This window comes from Hevea brasiliensis, chromosome 3 (assembly GCF_030052815.1).
Source record: "Hevea brasiliensis isolate MT/VB/25A 57/8 chromosome 3, ASM3005281v1, whole genome shotgun sequence".
Classification (NCBI taxonomy): Eukaryota; Viridiplantae; Streptophyta; class Magnoliopsida; order Malpighiales; family Euphorbiaceae; genus Hevea; species Hevea brasiliensis.
The window spans coordinates 108,251,280-108,273,520 of record NC_079495.1 but is presented as its reverse complement, the minus strand read 5'-3'; the positions used below and the strand labels follow the sequence as shown (position 1 = coordinate 108,273,520).

At 32.8% G+C, this 22,241-nt stretch overlaps 4 protein-coding genes across 11 annotated transcripts; 2 read left to right on the top strand and 2 right to left on the bottom strand.

The window, feature by feature from the left end:
• The first annotated feature begins 2,130 nt into the window (after positions 1 to 2,130).
• On the top strand, positions 2,131 to 3,153 carry LOC110662633 (uncharacterized). The gene has a single exon (XM_021821674.2). It carries the CDS (start codon positions 2,131 to 2,133, stop codon positions 3,151 to 3,153), a length of 1,023 nt encoding a protein of 340 aa, XP_021677366.2.
• Positions 3,154 to 4,036: 883 nt separating this feature from the next.
• LOC110662592 (uncharacterized) lies at positions 4,037 to 7,838 on the bottom strand. 7 transcript variants are annotated; one of them, XM_021821620.2, is made up of 9 exons: positions 7,705 to 7,838; positions 7,455 to 7,606; positions 7,271 to 7,377; positions 7,118 to 7,183; positions 6,916 to 6,998; positions 6,131 to 6,177; positions 5,262 to 5,340; positions 5,038 to 5,119; positions 4,081 to 4,320 (listed from the first exon to the last, which is right to left on the bottom strand). In XM_021821620.2, exons 1-9 carry the CDS (start codon positions 7,741 to 7,743, stop codon positions 4,310 to 4,312), a joined length of 666 nt encoding a protein of 221 aa, XP_021677312.2. In that variant the 5' UTR covers positions 7,744 to 7,838; the 3' UTR covers positions 4,081 to 4,309. The 7 variants fall into 7 exon arrangements, 5 of the variants coding, with proteins under 5 accessions (XP_021677309.2, XP_021677311.2, XP_021677312.2 ...); XM_021821621.2 differs by having other exon boundaries at positions 4,081 to 4,317; XR_009147755.1 differs by lacking the exon at positions 4,081 to 4,320 and adding an exon at positions 5,441 to 5,552 and having other exon boundaries at positions 5,103 to 5,119.
• A 1,460-nt stretch (positions 7,839 to 9,298) lies between these two features.
• Positions 9,299 to 10,602, top strand: LOC110662591 (DNA damage-repair/toleration protein DRT102). The gene has a single exon (XM_021821616.2). It carries the CDS (start codon positions 9,402 to 9,404, stop codon positions 10,371 to 10,373), a length of 972 nt encoding a protein of 323 aa, XP_021677308.2. The 5' UTR covers positions 9,299 to 9,401; the 3' UTR covers positions 10,374 to 10,602.
• A 1,467-nt stretch (positions 10,603 to 12,069) lies between these two features.
• Positions 12,070 to 21,910, bottom strand: LOC110662590 (zeta-carotene desaturase, chloroplastic/chromoplastic). Of its 2 annotated transcripts, XM_021821614.2 has the most exons (14): positions 21,281 to 21,909; positions 20,581 to 20,705; positions 20,161 to 20,295; positions 19,118 to 19,190; positions 18,861 to 18,934; positions 18,195 to 18,299; positions 17,861 to 18,105; positions 17,672 to 17,759; positions 17,395 to 17,437; positions 17,129 to 17,285; positions 16,848 to 16,976; positions 15,980 to 16,052; positions 12,694 to 12,858; positions 12,070 to 12,344 (listed from the first exon to the last, which is right to left on the bottom strand). In XM_021821614.2, exons 1-14 carry the CDS (start codon positions 21,459 to 21,461, stop codon positions 12,177 to 12,179), a joined length of 1,761 nt encoding a protein of 586 aa, XP_021677306.2. In that variant the 5' UTR covers positions 21,462 to 21,909; the 3' UTR covers positions 12,070 to 12,176. The 2 variants fall into 2 exon arrangements, with proteins under 2 accessions (XP_021677306.2, XP_058000479.1); XM_058144496.1 differs by lacking the exon at positions 16,848 to 16,976 and having other exon boundaries at positions 21,281 to 21,910.
• Positions 21,911 to 22,241: the final 331 nt, after the last annotated feature.

Here is a 22,241-nt window from a genome sequence, read left to right as displayed (position 1 = left end):
TGTTAATCAATTACTGCTTCTGTAGATACAATGTTTGTATTTGTGAGTATATTTATGGTATAAATCAATTAAACTTTGCTCATTTAAAGTGAATAATTGAAAAAAATTAGTTAATATAATTATTGCTTATATAACGATTTTATTTTGGTAATTGATTGATGATGATGAATTTCATATAAATTTTATCTTAGATTAATGATGCAAGTATACTAAGCAACAACCTTTTCTTTGATGTTTCCTATTAAACTATAAGAATTTTTTATATAAATAAAAGCTCACTTATGCTCAAACACTTTGGATAATTAATTTTTTTTTTAAGAACTATACATAGATCATCACTTTAATCATTTTAGTGTATTATTTGATCATATGCAATTAATACATGCATATATAATATTCTAATGGAGAAGTAGCTAGGAAAGAAAAGGCATCACTTATGATGAGGATGAAACTAAAGATGCAAACATTTTTGGTTCACTTCATAACCAAGAATTAAGGAAAGAAAGCATCAAATTAATATAGACTCTTAGGAGTAAACAATTGAAAGTTAAAAGAATATACCCTCTTACAATTAAATGCAGTAAATTATCGAGCGCGGTCGTTTACTGATAGACTTTTTATATTGAATGTTTCTAACTCTAGTTTAACTCTCTGCATGAGTAAATAAAGACTAGATATTATCTCTATCTCATATATGAATTGATTGATAATGGGTTGTCTATATTCTTGATGCTTTGAAATTTTTCTTGAGCTCAATAATATATTCATTTTTATAAAGTTAAAAGGACATTATCTATTGATCACACGTCTTAGTGTAAAGAAGCTACGACTATCACATTTGAAAAACCTTTATCTTTTACAATTAAAAAAAAAAATGCAGCACACTACCTTTATCTATTACAATTAAAAAAAAAAAATTGCAGCACACTTCTTAATTTCCTCCTATGTTTGGAATAAGTAAGATTGATACACCCCATACCCAAAAAGAAATTTAGAACACAACCCAAAAGCTGGTACTTGTTCCAAACGGGTGAAGTGATGAAAAGGGCTGCAAAGTGGTTGGACTAACCTTTTTTATTGGCCCTATCCCCTTTAGAGATGGCAAATGGGAAAGAAGGAATATAAAAAGGGATAGACCTTTTCAAAGCATTAAAGAAAGGAAAAACAAATTACCGTGACAGAGTGGGAGTGAAACCCAGCTCACATCTTTATGATAAGAAAATAGATTTCAAAGCCCTTTCAAAGGCGCAAATCAAGGAAATGCTGAAAAGATTTAGCTAGCTACTACTGAATACTGATCATTGCTATCATGATACCTCTGCTGCTTTCATCATTCTATTCGCTGCCCATTTTCTCTCATAGGTTAATTAATTAGACTTTTTTTTTTCTCATTATAGAAATTCTTATGAAGGAGAGAGGTAATTAGGATTTCAATTTAATTTATTATGAGATAAAAATTTTTGGTTTAATGACTAATGAGTCATTATAGTGAGCTATGTCAATAATAATTATAAAAAATAAATAAATAATATAATTTTATTGTGAAATATAGTAAGTGTATAAATAATAAATAATAAAAATATATAAAAATTTTGTAATTCACTGTAACACAATTTATCATTTATCATTTGTAATAGTCTTTCTAACAAATAAAATTAAATGAGATAGACAATTATAGCCTACAATGTAATGTTTTATCTTGATTCAACATGAATATTCAAAATAAAAAATATATATGATAAAATTTACATCTTTATTTATATTTATATGTATATTGGATTTATGGTATATGAGTTTAAGGATTTTTTTTTTCTATATCTAATTTACTTGAATTCAACATTTAAGGTACATGGCTTGACTCACTGATTAAATATAGGTAAGAGTTTTTCATGAGTTAAAACTATAAAAAAATCCTAAATGTATATATAAGTCTCTTCTAGAGTTATCCACTTGTATCCTTAAAGCTAAAAATATGCCATCATATCTCCAAAGCAGTCTTCCATCTCATTACAATCCATCTTCCCCACCAAACTACAAAATCCAAGCAAACCCATCAACCCAAATCAACAATACAAGCTTCTCAAAGTTCAGTAGCTGAATGGTTTGATCAAGGACACAAGATTGAACATCATGATCCCAGCATGTTTCAGCCACCCCAACACACTCTCAAGTGGCTCTCAAGTGCCTCAAAGTCTCATAACATGCATATATCAAACTCAACTCTGCAACTCCCCAACCTATCTCACACTTACTTGGTCGAAAACCCTCTTTTCTCATTCCCTAACTATTTATGCTGCAGATTCTTTCTCCATCACCATCTCTCTCTACCCATCGACCTTCTCCTTCTTCAGAAACAAGCCAGGCTCCAAATCTATCTACTTGACCCATAGCCATTACCAAAGAATCAAGCTTTACTGGGACTTCACTCGCGCTGAGTTCACTCACAACTCAGCTGAGCCAGAGTCATGTTTCTACATCGCCATTGCCTGTAATGCAAATCTAGAATTCTTTCTTGGTGATCTTTATACCGAATTGACTCGGCGATCTGGGTTCGTCATGACTCCGCAACTAGCTGATTATCAACCGATTCTGCTGTCTCGGAGGGAGCATGTGTTTGGACGTAAGAGTTACATATCTAGAGCTAAGTTCTTGGGGTCCAAACGTGAGATTAAAATAGAATGCAATGGAGGAACGCTTGTACTAAAAGTTGATGGCGAAATAAGCCTCGTCATAAAGAGACTGACATGGAAATTCAGAGGAAATGAAAGAATTTTCGTCGGTGGCATGGAAGTCGAATTCTTCTGGGACGTTTTCAACTGGGTCGGCAATGATAACAATGGCGGTGGTGCTGGTAGTGGTAATGGTAGTAACAGTAATGGTCATGGCGTGTTTATTTTCCAAGTTGGTGATGGCGGAGTGTGGCCGGAGATGGTAGGCCTAGAGAAGAGGCTGATAAGGAAGAGTTTGTCATCGGTAGGGCACACATTGAAGCCGGCGGCGATGTCACTTTCGCCGTCGCCATCGTGCTCTAGTGTGTTGCAGTGGGCAGAGGAGAGTAGCGACTGTGGGAGAAGTTCATGTTCTTCATCTACTAGATCATGCGGGAGTAATGGAGGGTTCTCTTTGTTGTTGTATGCTTGGAGGAAGGACTAAAGAAGAAGCACAAGAGTTTCTATGTTAATTTTCATTAATAATTTAATATATGATTATTGGTTAATATTATTTGATTAATGTTTGAATTTAAACTTGATTTTCTTATTAATTGCTTATATCCCTTGTCATTTTTTTTTCTTTCTCAATATAAGGCGTTTGTTGGCTAATTAATTTGATAATATTATGTGAATGCAACCACTTGTTTTTTTCATTGATTTTTTCATATTTACAGTATCATATAATTTTCATGCCAACTTACTCACACTGAAATTAAAAATCCCTTTCTTGATATTATTGATTTTTTTTAATTCTTCTTATTTTATAAATAAATTTTGAAGAATTAGAAAAAAATAAAAGAAAAAAAAATATATGTGACTTAATCATAAATTTTAAGATTTTTTTTTTATCTAAACTCAGTTCATCATAAATTCAAGATATATAGTAAGAACCATATATTAAATATATAAATTTTATAACGAATTAGGTCTAAATAAGAATTTTCTTAATTTCTAAATGAAAACACCTTCATGAAACAGTGTTTTCTTTGAAGGGGGAGAGAGAGAGAATTGAAATAAACTTTCCTCCTGAAATTAATTCAATTATTATTACCTTTTTTTTTCTCAGTTTGTGTAATAAGGGAGCTTATGAACTTTTGTTGGTATAAAGCTATGATATTACTGTTCCAATGAATTACTGGTGAGAGGTGGCAAACGTAATGAGTTGGACAGGTCTAGATTATTTGGAATTGTAGGTATTTTGACTTTAAATTACGCATCGAATTACTATATTAAAAGAATTTTTTTAGTTATTTGCGAGTTGTGAATCATTTTAAATTAATTAATTTTATTCATTCATTCACCATTTTATAATAATATACAGATACTTTGGTATTAACAAGAATTTTCCATTCATCAAAGGCACAGCCTATAATTCTGATGGGAGGTAGCCTAAGCCTACCTTCTAGCATAGGACTTGAGAATATTAGACAAATTTGGAGAAACCAATACCATTTTGAACAAAAGATAGGTTAAAAATAGTAATGGTATCGGGATTGTCTCCAAAGAATTTCAATCCCATTAAAGTCAAATGAAGAACGCCAATGAGTAAACACAAGCAATCATCATTTCCAAGCAGAAGCACTACACTTCTAGAGTCTTCAAATCGCTGCTAGAAGAAAGAAACAAATCAAGAAATCAATTTCAAAATGACTATTCATTAGGCCCACAGGGCAGCAGGTAGAAACAGAGAAATATTGTAAATGCGTGCATCATCATTATCAAAGCCTGAGATGCTCAAATATACCCTCCACATACAAGTACTGAAGAATCCTATTATGTTGTTTTGCCTTTTTCTATAAAGCATTAAGACTTTCTGCGCATAACTTGAAGAACTCTCCTTCTCATTATTTCACTTTCCACCGCATTTGCTCTATTTCCTACCATCATTACAATTCTATGCTTCTGTCCTTTATAATCATTTAGCAAACCAGTGTAAAAGGGAAACTATATATATATATATGAAAAAAAAAACTGCAATGCTTGTTTTATAATTACAGCTCTCTCACTAGCAAAACCATTGCCTTTGAGACAAACTGTCATTTTTTTTTTCTGTAGTACAAGCATCAAAACCATATTCGTATCATTAACAAAGAATGCTACTTTTCTTTTTTAATAGTGTAGTCTTCCTGCATCCATCAAATATAGAGTTGCTTTCAGCAGCTGCTAACCATAAGTATTATTACGAAACTGCAACTTTTACATATTTAATATTTATATGAACACATAGTTTACATTGGCAATTCTAATAAATGAATGGTAAAGAAATTAGTTGTTTGTCAATTTTATAGCATCTATAGATTTCTTGGGATTGCTTAGATTCAATCACCTGGTTTCCCAAAGCTAGGGGTAAAAATCTGGCCAATTGCTTCAAGTGCTGAAACATTCCAGCTTTCAGCATGCCTAACAACCTGTCAAATTAAAAGTTGCTACTTCTCTTAAATATTGGCACTACAAACACAAAATCAACTTCTGCAAAGATAAAAAAAAGTGCAAAAGGTTGGAGGTGAGGTTAGAAGAAAAAGAAAGAAAGAAGAAAGGATTTTATCTCACTTTAAATTCATCATTTATTTCATAAATTGTGCTTCCATCAATTGAAATAAAAGGCCTCCATGGAAATTTAAGGTAGGTTCTGCAGTTAAATAAACTAATTCAGAATAATACTGATGGTGCCAAATCTGAAAATTTTGATGAAAAAACAAGGAAGCACTTCCATAGACAAGGAAACAAACAATTGTTTAGCATGCACAGGGTAACAGCAAATTAGCCCAGTAGTCCTTCACCCAAACAAGTCCTTTAACTTGAGAAATGAGTGAGAAGAGTAGCATATTCAAATTCCTTAATCTGCAAGGTTGAGCATAAACATGCACTGCAGTTATTAATTTAAAAAAGGCATCAACCCAAATCCAAATGGAGGAACAATGGATATTTTTATCAACAGTTACACATGACATCTTAAGAGGCAGTATTATTTCAGGCAAATGAAAACATTTCAAGCAGCAACAATCTTCTTCATCCCTTAGGTGCTCTTCTTTTTTTCCTTATTGTTCTTTTCGAGCCTCTTCCACATTCCATTTATTTCAAGAAATGTGTCAAAGGAAATATAAAAGTCCAAACAACAATCAGAGTTGTATATGGCTATATGCAGGAGTACTGATGGGGCCAGAAAAAAGCTTAGTACAGCACATATTTGACATATAAATAACCGGTGGACATTGAGTGATGCCGCTTTTTTTCTTTCTATTTTTTCTTATGCTTTTGGGTAAGCTTTTATCTGTCCATTAATGATAGAAAACAAAGCTTCAATTCTTGAATAAATCTCTCCCTTACCCAGCCCCACCTTTAGAAGTAAACATGAAAATGAGCTCAGCTAAGTTGATATTGCCTTGAACATATAAAACAGAGTTAACCAATTTAGGCACCTTAGTTTCCACTTTGCCAGCACAAATTTTGTTTCAGAATTGACACCCTGCATATAAAAGAATCATTAGCACAAGAACAACGCAAACCAATAAGAACAATTATTTTCTTATATCAAGATCAGCACATATGTTCTAGATCTGATGAGCTCATAACATTTAATAGGTGTAAAAAGAGCTATTAAAAGATGTTGAACAGTTCAACATGTAATAGATCTCAATACTTGTGCCATAATGCACCTTTTACCTAACATCGATAACTAAATCCACTCAATCTAAAGATGAATTGTTCTTGTCTAAGCCATCAGGGGACAACTTCCTTAAAATGAGCAAGGAAGCACTTAACACAGGATTGTATATTATATTTTAAACCTTTATCAAAGAAATCTACCTTACTTCAAAACAAACACATGATTCCTAGACCACAAGTTACCTAAGGAAGAACACTTCCTTCTTATAAATGAGGTATAAACTGATCATTTTCGGTCTGAGAGTTTGCTGGTATTCTCTTTATTTAGATAATAAGGACATTAGATATAAGCCCAGTGATATAGAAAACACCAATTCTATCCAGTCTATTTCATTTCCCCTGTGCCATTTGGGACATAAGCTAAGATGTAGATTTTAAAGTTATAATGAGCAGATCACATATAACATACAAACCTCTAAGGGACTGGCTGAAATTATCACTTGCCTTAAGATGCATCACACATTAAGAGAATTTACATTGATACCCAACTAATTTATGTTAACTAAAACCAAAACTTCAGCTTCCAGATAATGGTTACCTTCTCAATATTTTGCAGTCCAATTGATGGGGAGTCAAAGAAAGGAACTAGTAGTTTCAAGTTGCGGGCGTACAAATCAGTACCTAAAGTTCCAAAGACAATAAAATCCAAAAGCTCACAAAGAAATTAGAGACAAACTGCTGAAGCACATAAGCATTTTATCAAACACAATGCTCAGCAAAAATTGCATAATTTTTCTTACCTCGAAATCTGATAGTAGGATCTTCAAAGAGACAATCTTCAGCATAAATTGCAGAAGTGAAAATCCCTACCATCCAAATAAAGATCAGAAAAGCATCAATTCACATTGGCAAAAGTAACCTAACAGAAAATATTAAGTGAAAATTTAGGTTACCCGTAACAAAATAAGCATTCTCATAATCTCCCATGAGGATCATTACGACATCATCAATACCCGAAACAGATATCTCATCTCTTTCTTCACAGCTCACCCTATCCAGACTACAAAACCCACAAATGACTACAACAAGAACATACGTCCACAGATAGCCATTGAAGAGAGAAAATGGAGAGGTTACCTATCTTTGCTAGAGAAGGAGAAGAGCCTGAGAAGCTCCGTGACTCCACTTACGGCGAATTTCAAAATTCGTGGGGTTTTAGATTTAGTTCCAACTCTGCTCCATTTTTCATTACCTGGTGCCCCTGAGCAGCATTGGATTCCATGAATTCTCTGCGAAATTGACAGCGAAGAGAAAACTTAGAGAGAGACAGAGAGAGAGAACGAGAGCTTAAAATTGAATCTTTGGCACAAGAGAGATAGAAAAGTACCCTTAAACTCAAGGTTGGATTGGGTGATATTCCCGCCATTTTCCAGAAGTCGTTAACGGTTAATCGGCAACGGAATTTGAGTGTTCTTGTTTCTTATCCTCACAATTTATTCTTGCCAAGCAATTTATTTTTTCAAGAATAAAACAAAATACATATATATTATAATAACAGCCAATTAAACATTAAAAAAAAAGTCAAATTTTTTACATTAAATTACAATTATATTTAAATTTTTTACTTTTATGTAAAATAATTAAATCATTAATTTATCCTATTTATAATAAAAAAGTGAAATTAAATTTAAAAAATTAACAATAAATATTTTATTTGATTAATAAAATATGTCGTTAACTAAATTTTATATTTAAAAATATATTTTATATTATTTTTTATTAAATTTTATATTAAAAATATTTTTATTAATTAAAATTAAAGTAATTATTTTTTAAATCAAGATAAATAAATTTATATATTTAAATATAAAATATAAAAATAAAGTAATTTTAAAAATAATATGTATTTAAAAAAATTAATCCCATATATATATTTAAGTATTCAATTAATTGAAATTTGAGATATTTACTCACTTTGATATATTTAATTTATTAACTCATTTAAATGATAATTTAAAAATAATAATAATATTTTAATCTAATTGTTAATAATAGATAATAATAAATAAAAATATATATATATTTTTAAATATAAAATTTAATTAATAAATTATTTTATTAATCAAACCAAATTTCAGGTAGTATATTATAATTATCTTTCTTAACAATAATTTTGCCACACAGATCCGGGTTAATCTATTGGTAGACAAGGGCTTTAAAGTATCATAGCCCAAAATTGAACGTGGGATTACAAGAATGGCCTTATCCTCACAAACCACCCATCCCATGATTACATTATCCCAAATCAACACAACCGAATCCTTAGACCCAGAAACCCAACTCATCAGGGACATCTTCAATCGAAGAGAAAACTGGTAAGGAGCAATTGGAACATCTTCCTCATAATGCATAAACAACTCCGGCCGAGATAGAGCCCAAGGTTCAGCGGTTGCATTGGGTGGCAGGCAGAAATTTAATGGCTCTCTCATTCTCCTATATCCACGTGAGGGACTGGATACTTAAAGGTAGAATCAATAACGTTCCCCAAGAGATATCATAACCACATATGCCTGGAGAAACATTTTTTTGAACCATAAGCTAAAACACCCTAACAACATTCTTCATCGTTAGGCTAGAAAACTAAGCACCCAAGACACAAAAGATGGCTTAGAGCCTGCATGCAGCCATACAAACAGTAGATCAACAAGTGATCTTTACAATATGCACTTATAATGAAAAAATATAAAAATTAGTCCGAAAATATTCTTCGCTGTAAATAGGTAAAAAAAAAATTAATAAAGAATAGGTTATAACATTTAAGAACGAGGCGGATGTAGAGCGGCTGTATATGTCATTTATAGCCATAAACGTCTAATCATCAAGCAGCTGTCTTTGGTTCTTATCTCTAATTACTGTGCGTGGAATTCGAAGCAAACAGACAAAAAGAATAATAATAAAAATTAATCAGGCTGCTGTCATCATTGTTGTTTAATGTCTCACTGCCATATGATATTCCTATCCCGCTGATTTCTCGTTTCTTTCTACTCATCACTCCCAGTTCCTACCTCTACACCATCTCCACATATGGCCGAATCCGACGTAGCCTCTACTCCCCGACCTCTCAAAATCATAACCGGAGCAGACTCCTTCGGCTGCAACCTCAAGGACGATCTAGTCTCTCATCTCCGCTCTCTCAACATAGACGTTGAAGACCTCGGCACTTCCTCCTACTACTCGGTCGCCGCCGAGGTTGGCCGCCGTGTCTCCACTGCCAACGCCACATCTCCATCTTCTCCTTCCCCTGAAATTCGAGGCCTTGTCGCCTGTGGAACTGGCGTCGGTGTCTCAATCTTCGCCAACAAGTTCCCCGGCGTATTCGCCACCACTTGTCTTTCAAAAGCTGATGCCATCAATACCCGCTCCATTAACAACTGCAATGTCCTCGCGGTCTCTGGCATGTCCACGTCTCCAGAATCCGCCATAGAGATCCTTGACACTTGGCTCAATACCCCTTTCAAGGCACCATGTCCTGCTTTTAATTTCGCTCCCTGGAGCGAAGAGATATCTTCATTCCTAGACAATTCCCTTGAGGAAATGCCAAAAGTCGGAAAAGAAGATATATCCAATGAAAATAAGGAAGAAACCTTAACTCCATGTGCTCTATGTTGCTTAGTGAAGAACAGGAAGCTGGATCCGATCGATATTATTCCAGGAGGTTCGATGAAGATAGTAAGAGAGAGCCCAACATCAGCTATAGTGAGCTTCAAGGCAGGGAGTGTAGAGCCGGCACATCACCATACATTTGGACATGATTTGTTGGTGATGAAGGGGAGCAAGAGGGTATGGAATTTGACGAAGAAGACAAAGTATGATCTGGGTGTTGGAGATTATCTGTTTACTCCGGCTGGGGATGTGCATAGAGTGAAGTATTTTGAGGACACAGAGTTTTTCATCAAGTGGGAGGGCCAGTGGGATATGTTTTTTGGTGAGGATCTCGAGGTTGCAAAGAGTGCCATTGAGAAAGAAGCAGAAGATGGATTTAAATGGATAAAGTAAGGTGTGGAGGTGAAATGAGCTTCGTATTGCATAATGCCTGGTATGTGTTTGTTGTTTGTAACTCTATGGTGTCTGATATAGTCAATGTTATCATTGTCAGAGTCAGGAATATTGAGGATGTGGAATTTAGATCTTTTCCATTTGGTGTTAGTCCTGAACTTGAGCTTGATTTTGATACATACCTGAGTTATATTTGGAATAATTTAGTTGCTCTGTGGTTAACAGCTGATTATGGTATTCTTCTAGTTTTTTAAGCATTACATATCTTGCTACTTGCTTCTTTTTTCACTAGAATGGTAGAAAATATGTTAAAATTTGGTCTCCAGCCTCTGATAAAATGTCCTGCATCACAAAATACATATTCTGCAGGATTTGAACTCCAGGTTCTGCTCAACTTTGAGCTCGGTCGAGATTGGAATTATATTTTCCTCCAATCCCTCAACAAGCTTGTGGTAATGATTTAAATCCTGTGCATAATGAGAAATTTTTAAAAAATTAAAACAATATGCATTATTAACCTCTATTGAACGCTTGATGGGTTTATAGAGTCGTTTATATGCACATTAAGGTATTCTTTTCTCAATTCTTCAAGAGCTGCCTGGTGATGGCTATTGTGATCCATAAAAATAGTCCTTTCGACAACCGTAGGCATCATAAGCAGAACATGCATTTGTTCATAACATCCTAAGCGAGCCTCGTGTGCAACCCATTTGATAGGTGCCAGGGACGACCACTTGAATTGCATCAAAACTGATAATTTTCTGTGATCAATTAAGATGAGAGTTAAGAACTTGATCATGGTATATGTATATATACCCCTAGCTGTTTTGACAACATCTACTATGGTTTGAACCACTCCAGGCACCATGATACTCTTGATCTCTTCTTGGGTTCATTTTGACCAAATGCAAGATTATAATCATTGAATAGAATTGTTCCATGCACGAACAGAGATGATTTAAGCTTCTCTTGAAAATCTATTAAAAAAATAATAAAGAATTATTACGCATTGATTACATATCAGTGTGTTTGCTTCAGATTAAATATGTTATGCATAATTATGAACAAATTCAAAAAAATTGCATGCTTTTAACTAATAAAATTATATAAATAGGATAGTTCATATTTGCTCCAAATATGAATATCACTAAGTTAATTGTAAATACTCGTATTGATAACAAATGCCAATTGAAGTTGTTCAACATACTTAGGCTCACACATTCGTATGAATCTCATTTAGAGGGATTTAAAATCGCAATCCATCAAACTCTATTAAAATAAATTTAAATAATATATAATTAAATTTGAGATAGATTTAAATTATAAAAAATTAATTAATTAAATATAAAATATATATTTATATAATAAATATTATATTTTAAATAAATAAAATTTAAATATTTTAAATAAAAATTATTATAAAAAATATATAAAAAAATAATATTCATATACATGAGTAGTTTAGAATAAATTTTAATGGAATTGAGGATAAATTCAGACATTGAAAACATGAATAAGTTCAATTTTGAATAAAGTGATTTGCATCGGATGCCCTAATCATTTCATTCTCATATCAAACTCATCCAATTCAAATTCGGAGATGGTAAACTGAAATTCGGACAAGGTAATTCAAGAAATTACTACCCTGTTACAAGAAAAACCCCAACCAGTCATTGTATACCTTAAACACATAATCGATAAATGCATCGATTGCCTCATAAACTGAAATTAACCTTTTATATTGGTAATATAATTTCATTTGAATTACAAAACTAAGAAAAGGAGGCCATTACCAGCTATATATCATACAAGACTTAGCTCATCAGTAATAGGAGCGGACTCTCTGTTTTCTGGAGATTCTGTAGCAGCAAGCTTCTTCCTTAATGCTACTAAGTCTTCGCCAGCATCACATATATATGCTGAAGCCTGTCTGCCAGATAAAGTTGCTCCTTCCATGCTGTCTATGTAATCCTGCATTAACATAGAACCATAGATTCTTATTACCATATTCACCATAAAAAAATACCAAAGTGTTGAGAATAACAGGAACACTATTTCTTGCAGACGACACAAGGTTTCATGGGCTGTAAACTTGTACATACGTAATGGACTGGGTAGAATTTCTCAAAAGCCTGCTACATGAACAGGTTCTTGTTTTTGCTGAAAAAGAGCCTTTTAAGATTTTAATGGAAAAAAGATGCCTGTTTTGCCCTTCCAAAGTGAAGCATAAATCTAGAAACTCAATAATAATAAGACCATTTATATACCATATACTTGTGCCAATTACCCTTTTTTTTTTTTTTTTTTTTTCTCCCTTTACCTGTTTTGTGTAAGAGCCAGCGAGGAAGAAATTTTTCACAGGCGTCTTTTGATCTGGTCTGAACGGATCTTTGCCGGGTCCCTCGCGATATAACGATTGCCCGATTTTTACTACAGATGACCAGATAACTTCTAAGCCTTGGGATGATGGAAATAAAGTCAAAACCTAATTTGTTAAAAAGGGGGAAAAATGATCATGAGAATAATGCAGAATCATAATTGGCCAACAACAGTAAATGATTTAATATGAAAATGAGAAACAAAGTAATCATTATCACTGTCAGCTAATAAACAAAGAAAATTTTTTTATCATCCTTTACAATGAATGCACAGCAAATCAACACTTACACTATGTTTGGGAACTTTGTTAGAGAGAAAAGAAAATAAAGGGGAAAAAATAAAAATAATGTAAAAGTTATTTTCTTTTCCTTGTTTGGATACGAGGGAGGAAAATAGCTTTTTAAATAGTAAAATATCCACTTTGTTCTTTTTATTTGAAATTAAAATAAATAATTATAGAGATAAAAAAGTAATTTTATAATTTTTCCACCCACTTTCTCTCCAAAATGGAGAGAAAATGAATAGTAAATGCATTTGTTATTTTTCACTCTTTTCAATTTTCCCTCATTCCCAAACAAGAGAAGAGAAAATATGTTTATTTTCCTTCATAATTTTCCTTCCTCCCTTATTTTCCTCCAATCCAAATATAGCCTTAGAGATTACACAAACCCTCAGCTCCAACTCGGTTTTCACATTTGAACTACCAAGTACAAAGAGCTCACATCGTGCAAAAGGACAGTTACAGCTTGACATTATAGATGAAAGGATTCGCGTCAAGACAATGACTGCCACCAATTACGCCAAACACCATTTCTGAATTCTGAGCGACCCAGCTCACCTTAATGTAACAAAATTAAAAACAGGGATTTGTTTCCTCACAAAATCAAGTGGAAATTGCTTCCATCATGTCAAACGTGAAAATGGCGGATCTGCTATATACAATTTCTGCCATTTGAAGTCAAGCTTATGCTATGCAAGCACATGCAATGTTTTTGTTAATAGTATGCCTTAGAGCATAACTTGTTATTTGTATCTTGCAAATATTAATCCTTTAAAAAGGCATATATATTTTCTTTTAATTTAAATTGCTTAAATTTAATTGAAAATATCCTTTAACAACTTGTTAGGTGTTCCATTTTTAAGATGTTAAAAATATGAGTGACGAAATAATCTAGTACAAGTGTTATAAATTTTAGTTCACAGTCAAAGATACATCAATGGGAATGATTTATCCGTATAAACTATCATCTTTGTTTATTTCCCTAGATTAGTATGAGATATTAATAAGATGGAATTGTGAGTCTCATGCTATATAACAAACATAGCGGACACTTATAAGATAAGTAAGTTGAATCAATAACATTAAAATGATATGTACATGAAGTTTACTCTTGTCAATACATTATCATATAGATCATAATAATACATATAATATTTTGACCTGAGACAACATGATTATCTTGTATATAGGTAGTTTGAGTTTGATACTATTTACATATTTGTACTAGGTGTGAGTATATGGACGTGTATTAGCTCTGACTAGTTATATATAGAGATACGTGTTTAGTCAAAATGAAATCCGTTATCCTAGGTAAATAAGGGTAAAATTCTATGTCTATCTTAATTGTTCTTGATAAATAAAGTTTCTGGCCAGAACAGATAGACTTATCCATAAAAGTGTTTCTCATTGAAAAGTTTTGTTAATCAAGAATTGGAATTAAGATGAGGACATATGATTCTAAGTAATTAGGGTTTGACATAAACCATAACCCTAGCTAAAATCGAGATTATGTAACGGAGATATTTTAGTGCATGGTATGTATGATTGAGGTTCATGAGTTAAGTATAAATTAATTCATCACTAGTTGAGTAATTATAGTGCACTATACTAGATGTCAACCATGATTTATGAGAACCAAGAGTGATAAAGGAATTTCACTCTAACTATGGAATAGTTCCAATAATATTAAAGAGTTAATATTATTCTCATTGTTAATTAACAATAAACCTAGAAAGTCAAACACAAAAAGACTAACATGATCAAAACATAATTAATTTGATTAATTAATTAAATAGTTTAATTAATTAATTAAATTAATATTTTTAATTTGCAATTAGATTGCAAAATCTCTAACATAACTTGAGACTAAATTAATCAATACAAGTATTGAAGTTAATATTTAAAATATTTAAATATAAACTTGATTAATTAAACTATAAAGTTGAAGATTTTAATTTGGTTAAAATGGTTTGAGAAGAATGGGAGAAAATTAATTTATGGTTAATTAGTGTTTTCCATAACACTTTAGGGATATGAGAATCCCTAAAGTGGTATGGTGTATTAATTCCCTAATTAATATTAACATGACAAGTAGTCAAATCAAAATTAGAAAACACATTTAATTGATGAATTAGATGTAAACACTTATAAAATTAGTAATGATTAGTGGTCAATCACTAATTGACTTTAGAGAATTAAAATCTCTACTTGTTAGAGATTGGAAAATAACTTTAAGAGAAATAATTTTTCCATCTTCTATTTTCTCTCAAACTAAACTCTCTCATCTTCTTCCTTGTGATTAATTTAAGAGACATTTAAAGTTGTCACTCTTGAATTAAAGGTAGAGAAATTATTTCTCTATACTTCCATAAGATGAAGACCAAGAAAACTCTAAACTTCATCTTTGTGCAAGCTTTGACTAAGACAAGAAAGGAAGCACAAATAAGTTTTGGTTCAAAATTGGTGCTTTAATCATTTTGTTCGTGTGGACGGACTACAGGATCGACTCTTTGCTTCCCGGATTAAATGTTCAATTTGATTCTACGCCTGTTCGGGTAAAAATCCTTATTTTTATCTTGTTATTTAAGATTTTTTGTTTCCTAATGGCAAATAGGCTTTTTAGCAATTGAGTTACAATTGTTGTAACCAAAATATGTGTTTTGTAATAGTATAAATTGTTTGTATGTTGCATGAAACACTAGGAATTAAAATTTTTTAAAATTACTAAGTTTGCACCCTTGGCACTATTTTTCTTTCAGTTTTAAGATGACATCTCATAGAAACTAATGGATTCTAAGGGATAAGATATTTATAGAATGCGGAAATTGATTTCAAAGACTATCCATAGCTCCTAAGCTCTCATATAATTTCTAGTGTGCAATGGAGCCTAGATTAAAAAAAAAAAAAGCACTATGGTATCATGTGGGGTTTTTAAGAAGCTACCAACCTGCTTTGAGACTCTCTTTATTATTTCATCATTCGGCAAAGGCATGTATGGATCACCTGGTGTAAGAACACACCTGGAAAAATTACAGTTTTAACAAATTGGACTGAATAATGATATTTGAATATAAAGAAAGCATAAAGGAATGTTTGCATGAGAATATAAATAAGCTTAGAGATGAATATAAAACACAAGTCATTTTGCTAATGTAATTCGGGTAACCTTGTAGTTTCGGTCCCAAGCGCACCTTGGAAAAGAAAAAGGCAAAAAAGACAATTCATTTTGGTTCCACACAATGATAGTAAAAAAAATTGGACCCCCAGAATATGTAATGTATAAGGCTTATAGTTGATACAAGGTCCTCTATCATTAGTTCATTACCTTAATTCTAAATCAAGCCATTGATGATTTCTTACTACAAAACATCAACTGCAAAAATTAGATGAAGATCAGGACATGGCACACAAACCAACAACCAAATGTTTGGGCTTGAAGCATAGTACTGTATTACAGGCTTATTTATGTCTTCAATGGATGAATATTTCTTTCTTTTTTTTTTTTGAACTCTACTTTCCTTGCAGAGGCAAACTTGATTTATCTGTACTGAAAGTTACAGGTTCCTTCACATCTATGGGTATATCTTTAGCTTCTAATGAATAAAATCTCTAGTGCCATAAAAAATCTATACACCCTGAAGGATAATTAAAAATGGACAAGCTCATAGTACAGAATCATTCACAAACAGAATCCTACAGCAGTGACCATGAACCATCCAACTGTTCAGCCACTGCTGATATATGAAGTAGATTTCTTTGCCTGAGTGTAAAAGCATAAAGTAATTATTGACAACAGTAACATTTTTTTCCCTTACTGGAGCAATGAACCTTGCCCTTCAATATAGTAATCTTCTGGAGAGGTGAGTGCTAGGTCCGCAAAACAAGAAAAATCAGCATCTGGAGTGTACAGAAGGTTATCTAAACCAATAGCTTGCCTCAATTGCCTACCAATCAAAGTAAATAGGGGCTCGTGAAGGAATGTATCGAGAACACTTTATCCAAGATTCTCCTGAAGTAAAATGAAAGCAGATAATAGGCTTGTTCCTCAAAAAAGCCTTTCACACAGTAGGTACATTAGTGTAAAAGAGAGATTCACCTTGATCGTTCTAGATCCTCTAACTCTGTGACCCAGCCATTATATCTAAGTTGCACTGTCACAACAGGTACTCCAACTAGCTCATAAATATTATCAAAAAATTTTGATTCCCTCCACTGGGATGGAAGTAATCTTTTAATTCCAGGAACATCACATGCTGCCATCAAAGGGAACCGTAAAATCAGCACAAATCATCACCCTAAAATGCAAAGAAGGAGATCATATCATAAAAGCAAAAGGAAGGAGGGTGGTATTTGAATGCAAACCTGCTACATAAGCATCAGCTTTCACAACTTTCTTGTTAGTAGACTGCAATGAAATGAAATCTCTCACCATTAAAGGCTTCTATAAACACTAGCCAAAAGAATACAGACTGCAGAGCCTCCCAAAAATAACACAGGCATGCAATTAATTCATTTCTGAAATCAAAGCAATCTGAGTACTTGTGGGAGAACTTTAAACAAATAATACACATAACTAAATCAACACTGAATTTCATAAAGGATCTAGTATCTAAGAGAAGTAACAAGAAAAGCCATTTACTCTTGACATGGCAAGTCCTGTGACATATGTTTCTCCATCAGCAGATGCATCATACATTATCTGTCTGCATCCCCACCTTAAATGAAACCTGCTCAAGAATATAAACAAATTTGATAAGAACATTAAAAAATGAATCACAATCAAACAGGTACTAACATTTTAACTTATATCTTCGCATTATAACTGTACCTGCCTCCTTTATCTTCAATATACTTTCTAATAGGACCACTCAAGTAAACATCCGGAGAACCCTTGAGCATGCGTAGTAGGGAAGCTTCTGTCTTAGTGGCAAACAATGAGAATATAGTAAGCATACAACGGGCACTGATGTTATCACAGTCAATAAACCCAAGGGCATAGGCAACAGGATCCCACATTCTTTGGATGCTCATGCGTGTGCCTCCTTTAGACAAAAACCAATCAGAGAAGCTGATCTGGAAGAAGAAAATGCAGACTCAAATAAATAGCCATTGCAAAGAAATAACTAATCAAAACTTGAATAGAACAATATATCATTGCTTACACCATCTAAATTTCTTATGTCCTTCATTGCTCCATCTGGATCAAGAAGGGCCTTCACAACTGGACTTAGGGCAAGAGCCACAGCATTTCTTGCTTTATCGTATGTCTGTGCTTCAACACCATTCAGGAGAAAAAGCATCAAGAGAATTGCAATGGAGCAAGAAATTAGGCACCAATTGAAACCCTATAATTAGAAGACAAACAAAACTCCTGAAGTTTTCTCTTCTGCACTTTCCCCTATCCCTAACTGATGCAAAGTTGAATGTTAAAACTATGATTTGTAGGCTGCAATGCCTTATGTGAGCATATCACTGAAAATAGAAAGCAATAGAGGCATGGGTGATAAGGGCAAGTAAAGAAGCAAAATAAAATTTGGTGAGATTAATGTAGAGAATAGCAGTAGATTTGTAAAACAATTCTGTCAATGGAGCAGTCAGTATGATGCCATTGGCCAAGAAGGTGATGTTTATGCCCACAAGATTAACATATAAGTCAGTGAATTTTATTTTGTAACATTAGAGCTGAAGTCTAGTGCCACATGGAATCAGATAGAGCATTGCTACAACCACATTAAGAAATGGATACTCAACATAACTCACCATCAATCCCAACCAAGTAGATGTCAAAGTCACAAATTCAGAATGGACTTCATACTAGTAAAGATTACCTTAAGCTGATTTGTAGACAAAAAAGCACGAATCCCATGTAATGGAGCTCCAATTGGAAACCGAAAATCAAGCTCTGCAATCCAAATCAAACTTATTAGCGGATTTAATGATACTAAACACAAGACTGACTACGACAAAAATAAAGAATGCTTTGACCAATTAAGGGCCAGGTAAAACTGTAAAGGTAATATTGAACAACGAAAATAACTATTGTAATTTAACATCTGACCACAAATGATTAAGCATTAAACCATACCCCCAACTGCACCCCCCTTGTTTACAAATGTGTGAGTATGATCCTTCACAAGTAGATTCTTATCTGCACCTACCTACATTCAAACAGAGATTTGTGAAAGACTATTAGAGACCATTGAAATTGTAGTACTTTGAGAAAATATGGTGAGGCAAGAACACAGCATGATCATGATTCAGCACACCAATCATTTTATGGACAGAAATAAGTATATTATAACCTGAGAAGATTAAAGAGACCATTAGCCAACAAGAAATTGAACAGTATTAATAAATTAAGGTTGGTTATATTATGAAAATAGTTATCTAGTGGTTCATGAAACATTATCATTCACACAAAATGGCATAATAATGACCATGCCCATAAGAATTATTACATAATATATTCATAAATTATCATATTACACAATATTGGAAAATTTTGATATACAAGCGGCCATAATTAATTCATGAAGAGGTTAAGGAGCACAATTGGGAATGTAATGACTGCCTTTATCTCTAATCTTAGCCAGCCAATGCAGATAGCAAAGTCACATGAGAGTCCATATTTATAATGGAAGATACAAAAGGTATGTGGCATACTATCAATAAAACACAATTCACTCCTTTATACAAGTATCAATCAACTAATTGATTTTTGCTAATCAATCATATGATTTACGTCCACAGACAAAGCTTTAAGGACTACATTCATTCACTTGTATTTTGTGTGTATAACATAATAGATAAGAGTCCATATTTATAATGGAAGATGCAAGATATATATGGTATACTAGCAATAGAACACAATTCACCCCTTTGTACAAGTATCAATCAACTAATTGATTTTTGCTAATCAATCATATGATTTTCTCATAATCATGTGATTCTTCAATATAAAGAACTCGATTTGCTTCATGATAAAAGGGAACTAACATCAGCTATCATCATGAGAAACAACAAGATGCAAAGTTAATAAACATAAGCTTTCAGGTTTAAATTTGTTGGCTAGTATGGATAAAAGAACTTCATTTCTAACATGTCATACAGCAATCAAACATTCCCCACCTTCTTCATCAAACGGAATAGATTGTTGTAGCAGCCAAAGAAAACATGAAGTCCCATTTCAATGTGATTTCCACGTCTATCAACAAATGATCCCACTTTACCACCAATAAAAGTTCTTGATTCATATATATCAACCTGAAAAATAAAATAAAATTCATGCTCAAATCACTGAAATGGACCAACTTCCAAAATGGAACAACTTACAGAAATAATTAACAATGTTTGCTCTTGAGAAATGAGAAATGCTGAAAGATGTTTATCGTATGTAGTTTGATAGATTTGTGATTTAAACCCACATTTCTTTTAGATATAAATAAGAGAAAAAAAAATACAAGATTAGAAAGAAAAACATTGCAGAAAACAACTATATAAGAGATCACTGATATATTAAAAAGACCCTAGAAGTAAGATGAACAACACCTCATGACCTTGATCCAATAGCTCCACTGCAGTTGACATCCCTGCAAGCCCAGCTCCAACAATAGCCACCTTCAACTTTGGTCCTTTATAATGTTCAGGTTCTGGTGGGAACAAACCCTTTGGAGCTGGCAAGTATAATATATGGTGAGAAGGAAGAACAATATCCAAAAACAGCACACTTACCAAAATAATTGGAGAACATTAAAAGTCTTGTTGATCTTCTCATATCAAATTCAAAAATAAGAGAGTGGATATGAAAGGATCAAACTGATGTCACATAAACTAAATGTGATTAATATTTGGGTTTTATAAAATGGAATACTAATAAGAATCCATTTATAGTGGTTCCTTTCTGCTTGTTTCACTGGGCGAAGATCAATAATTAACTTGTAATGCACATTCCAAGATTGAGGAAGTGAATAACTGACATCCCAAAAGCTCATTTGTTGTTTATGTCTAGCCAAACTTAATAGCAAAAATATACCCAAATACCAACCAACTCTCTCTCAATATCTAGAGTAAAATCAAAACCAAACTCACCATGAATAACCTCAAATTCACCACAATTAACTATTCCAACAATCAATAATATCTAAAAACAGCAGTATTCCACTCCAAGAACAAAAATAAGAATCACCCAGAAGTCAGATAAGCACAAAACTATGCTTGGCACGCAAAAACTAAAAGATAAGTGAATTACCATTAACACTCATATCAGACACGTTTGTCTCCAAAGAGTCCAAAGAAGAACGAACAAAGAACAACCTTGGAGTCCTCACCACCTGAGCTACCGACGGTCGACCTCCAGAGAGCAAGAACCCAGGAGTCTTGCTTCTTGTTCCAGTAACAGAATTTGCCGGAAAAAGAATTGAAGACGCCATTAGTTTAAATTTAAAAACAATCTTCCTCTGTCTCGTTCTTTCTCCCTCAGCCGTAATAGTTAATTAGTTATACCAAAGGTACCTCCAAGAAAGAGATGCAAAGTAGAAAACAAGAAAATCGAACCCCTTTCTGCCTTGTATCAATGAAGTGTCAATTTTAACATGACCAACTTATAGCAAAAGGTTATAGGCACATAACAGACAGACTCATGGAGAGATAAGAAGGGGGCATCTTGAGAAATCGAGTAGAGAAGACGCTCGAGTATGAAAAATATAAATTTGTCACTTAATTAAGACGGAGCTTGTTTAGGTATTCTTAAAAGATTCTCTTAGTGGCGTATTTTTGGATGTTATTGCGGTTGGCAAAGAGTTAGGCCTTGATGGTTGAGTGGCTCCGCCACTAACAAAGGCAATGGACGTTGCAGAATTCAAGCAAAGAAAGGCCCTTTGTTTATTGTCAACATTTGTCCCTCGCTCATTTATGGATTTTTAAATCAGTGTTTAGTATCTAAACACTCTCTCATATATTTAATATCTATTTTAATAAATAATTATTGTTCAACACTTTTATTTTAAATTATTATTATATAAATAATTAATTTTTTTATTTAAATTTAATTTATTATAAATTTAAAATATATAATAAAATTTACTTATTAATATATGAATATTACATAATTAAGTCTAGCTAAAATTCTTTTAAATGATTAATAGCTAATATTATTGTATAGCCTCTTACCACGTGTAACGAAAATGGGGTGTCGTCATTTGATCGTTGTG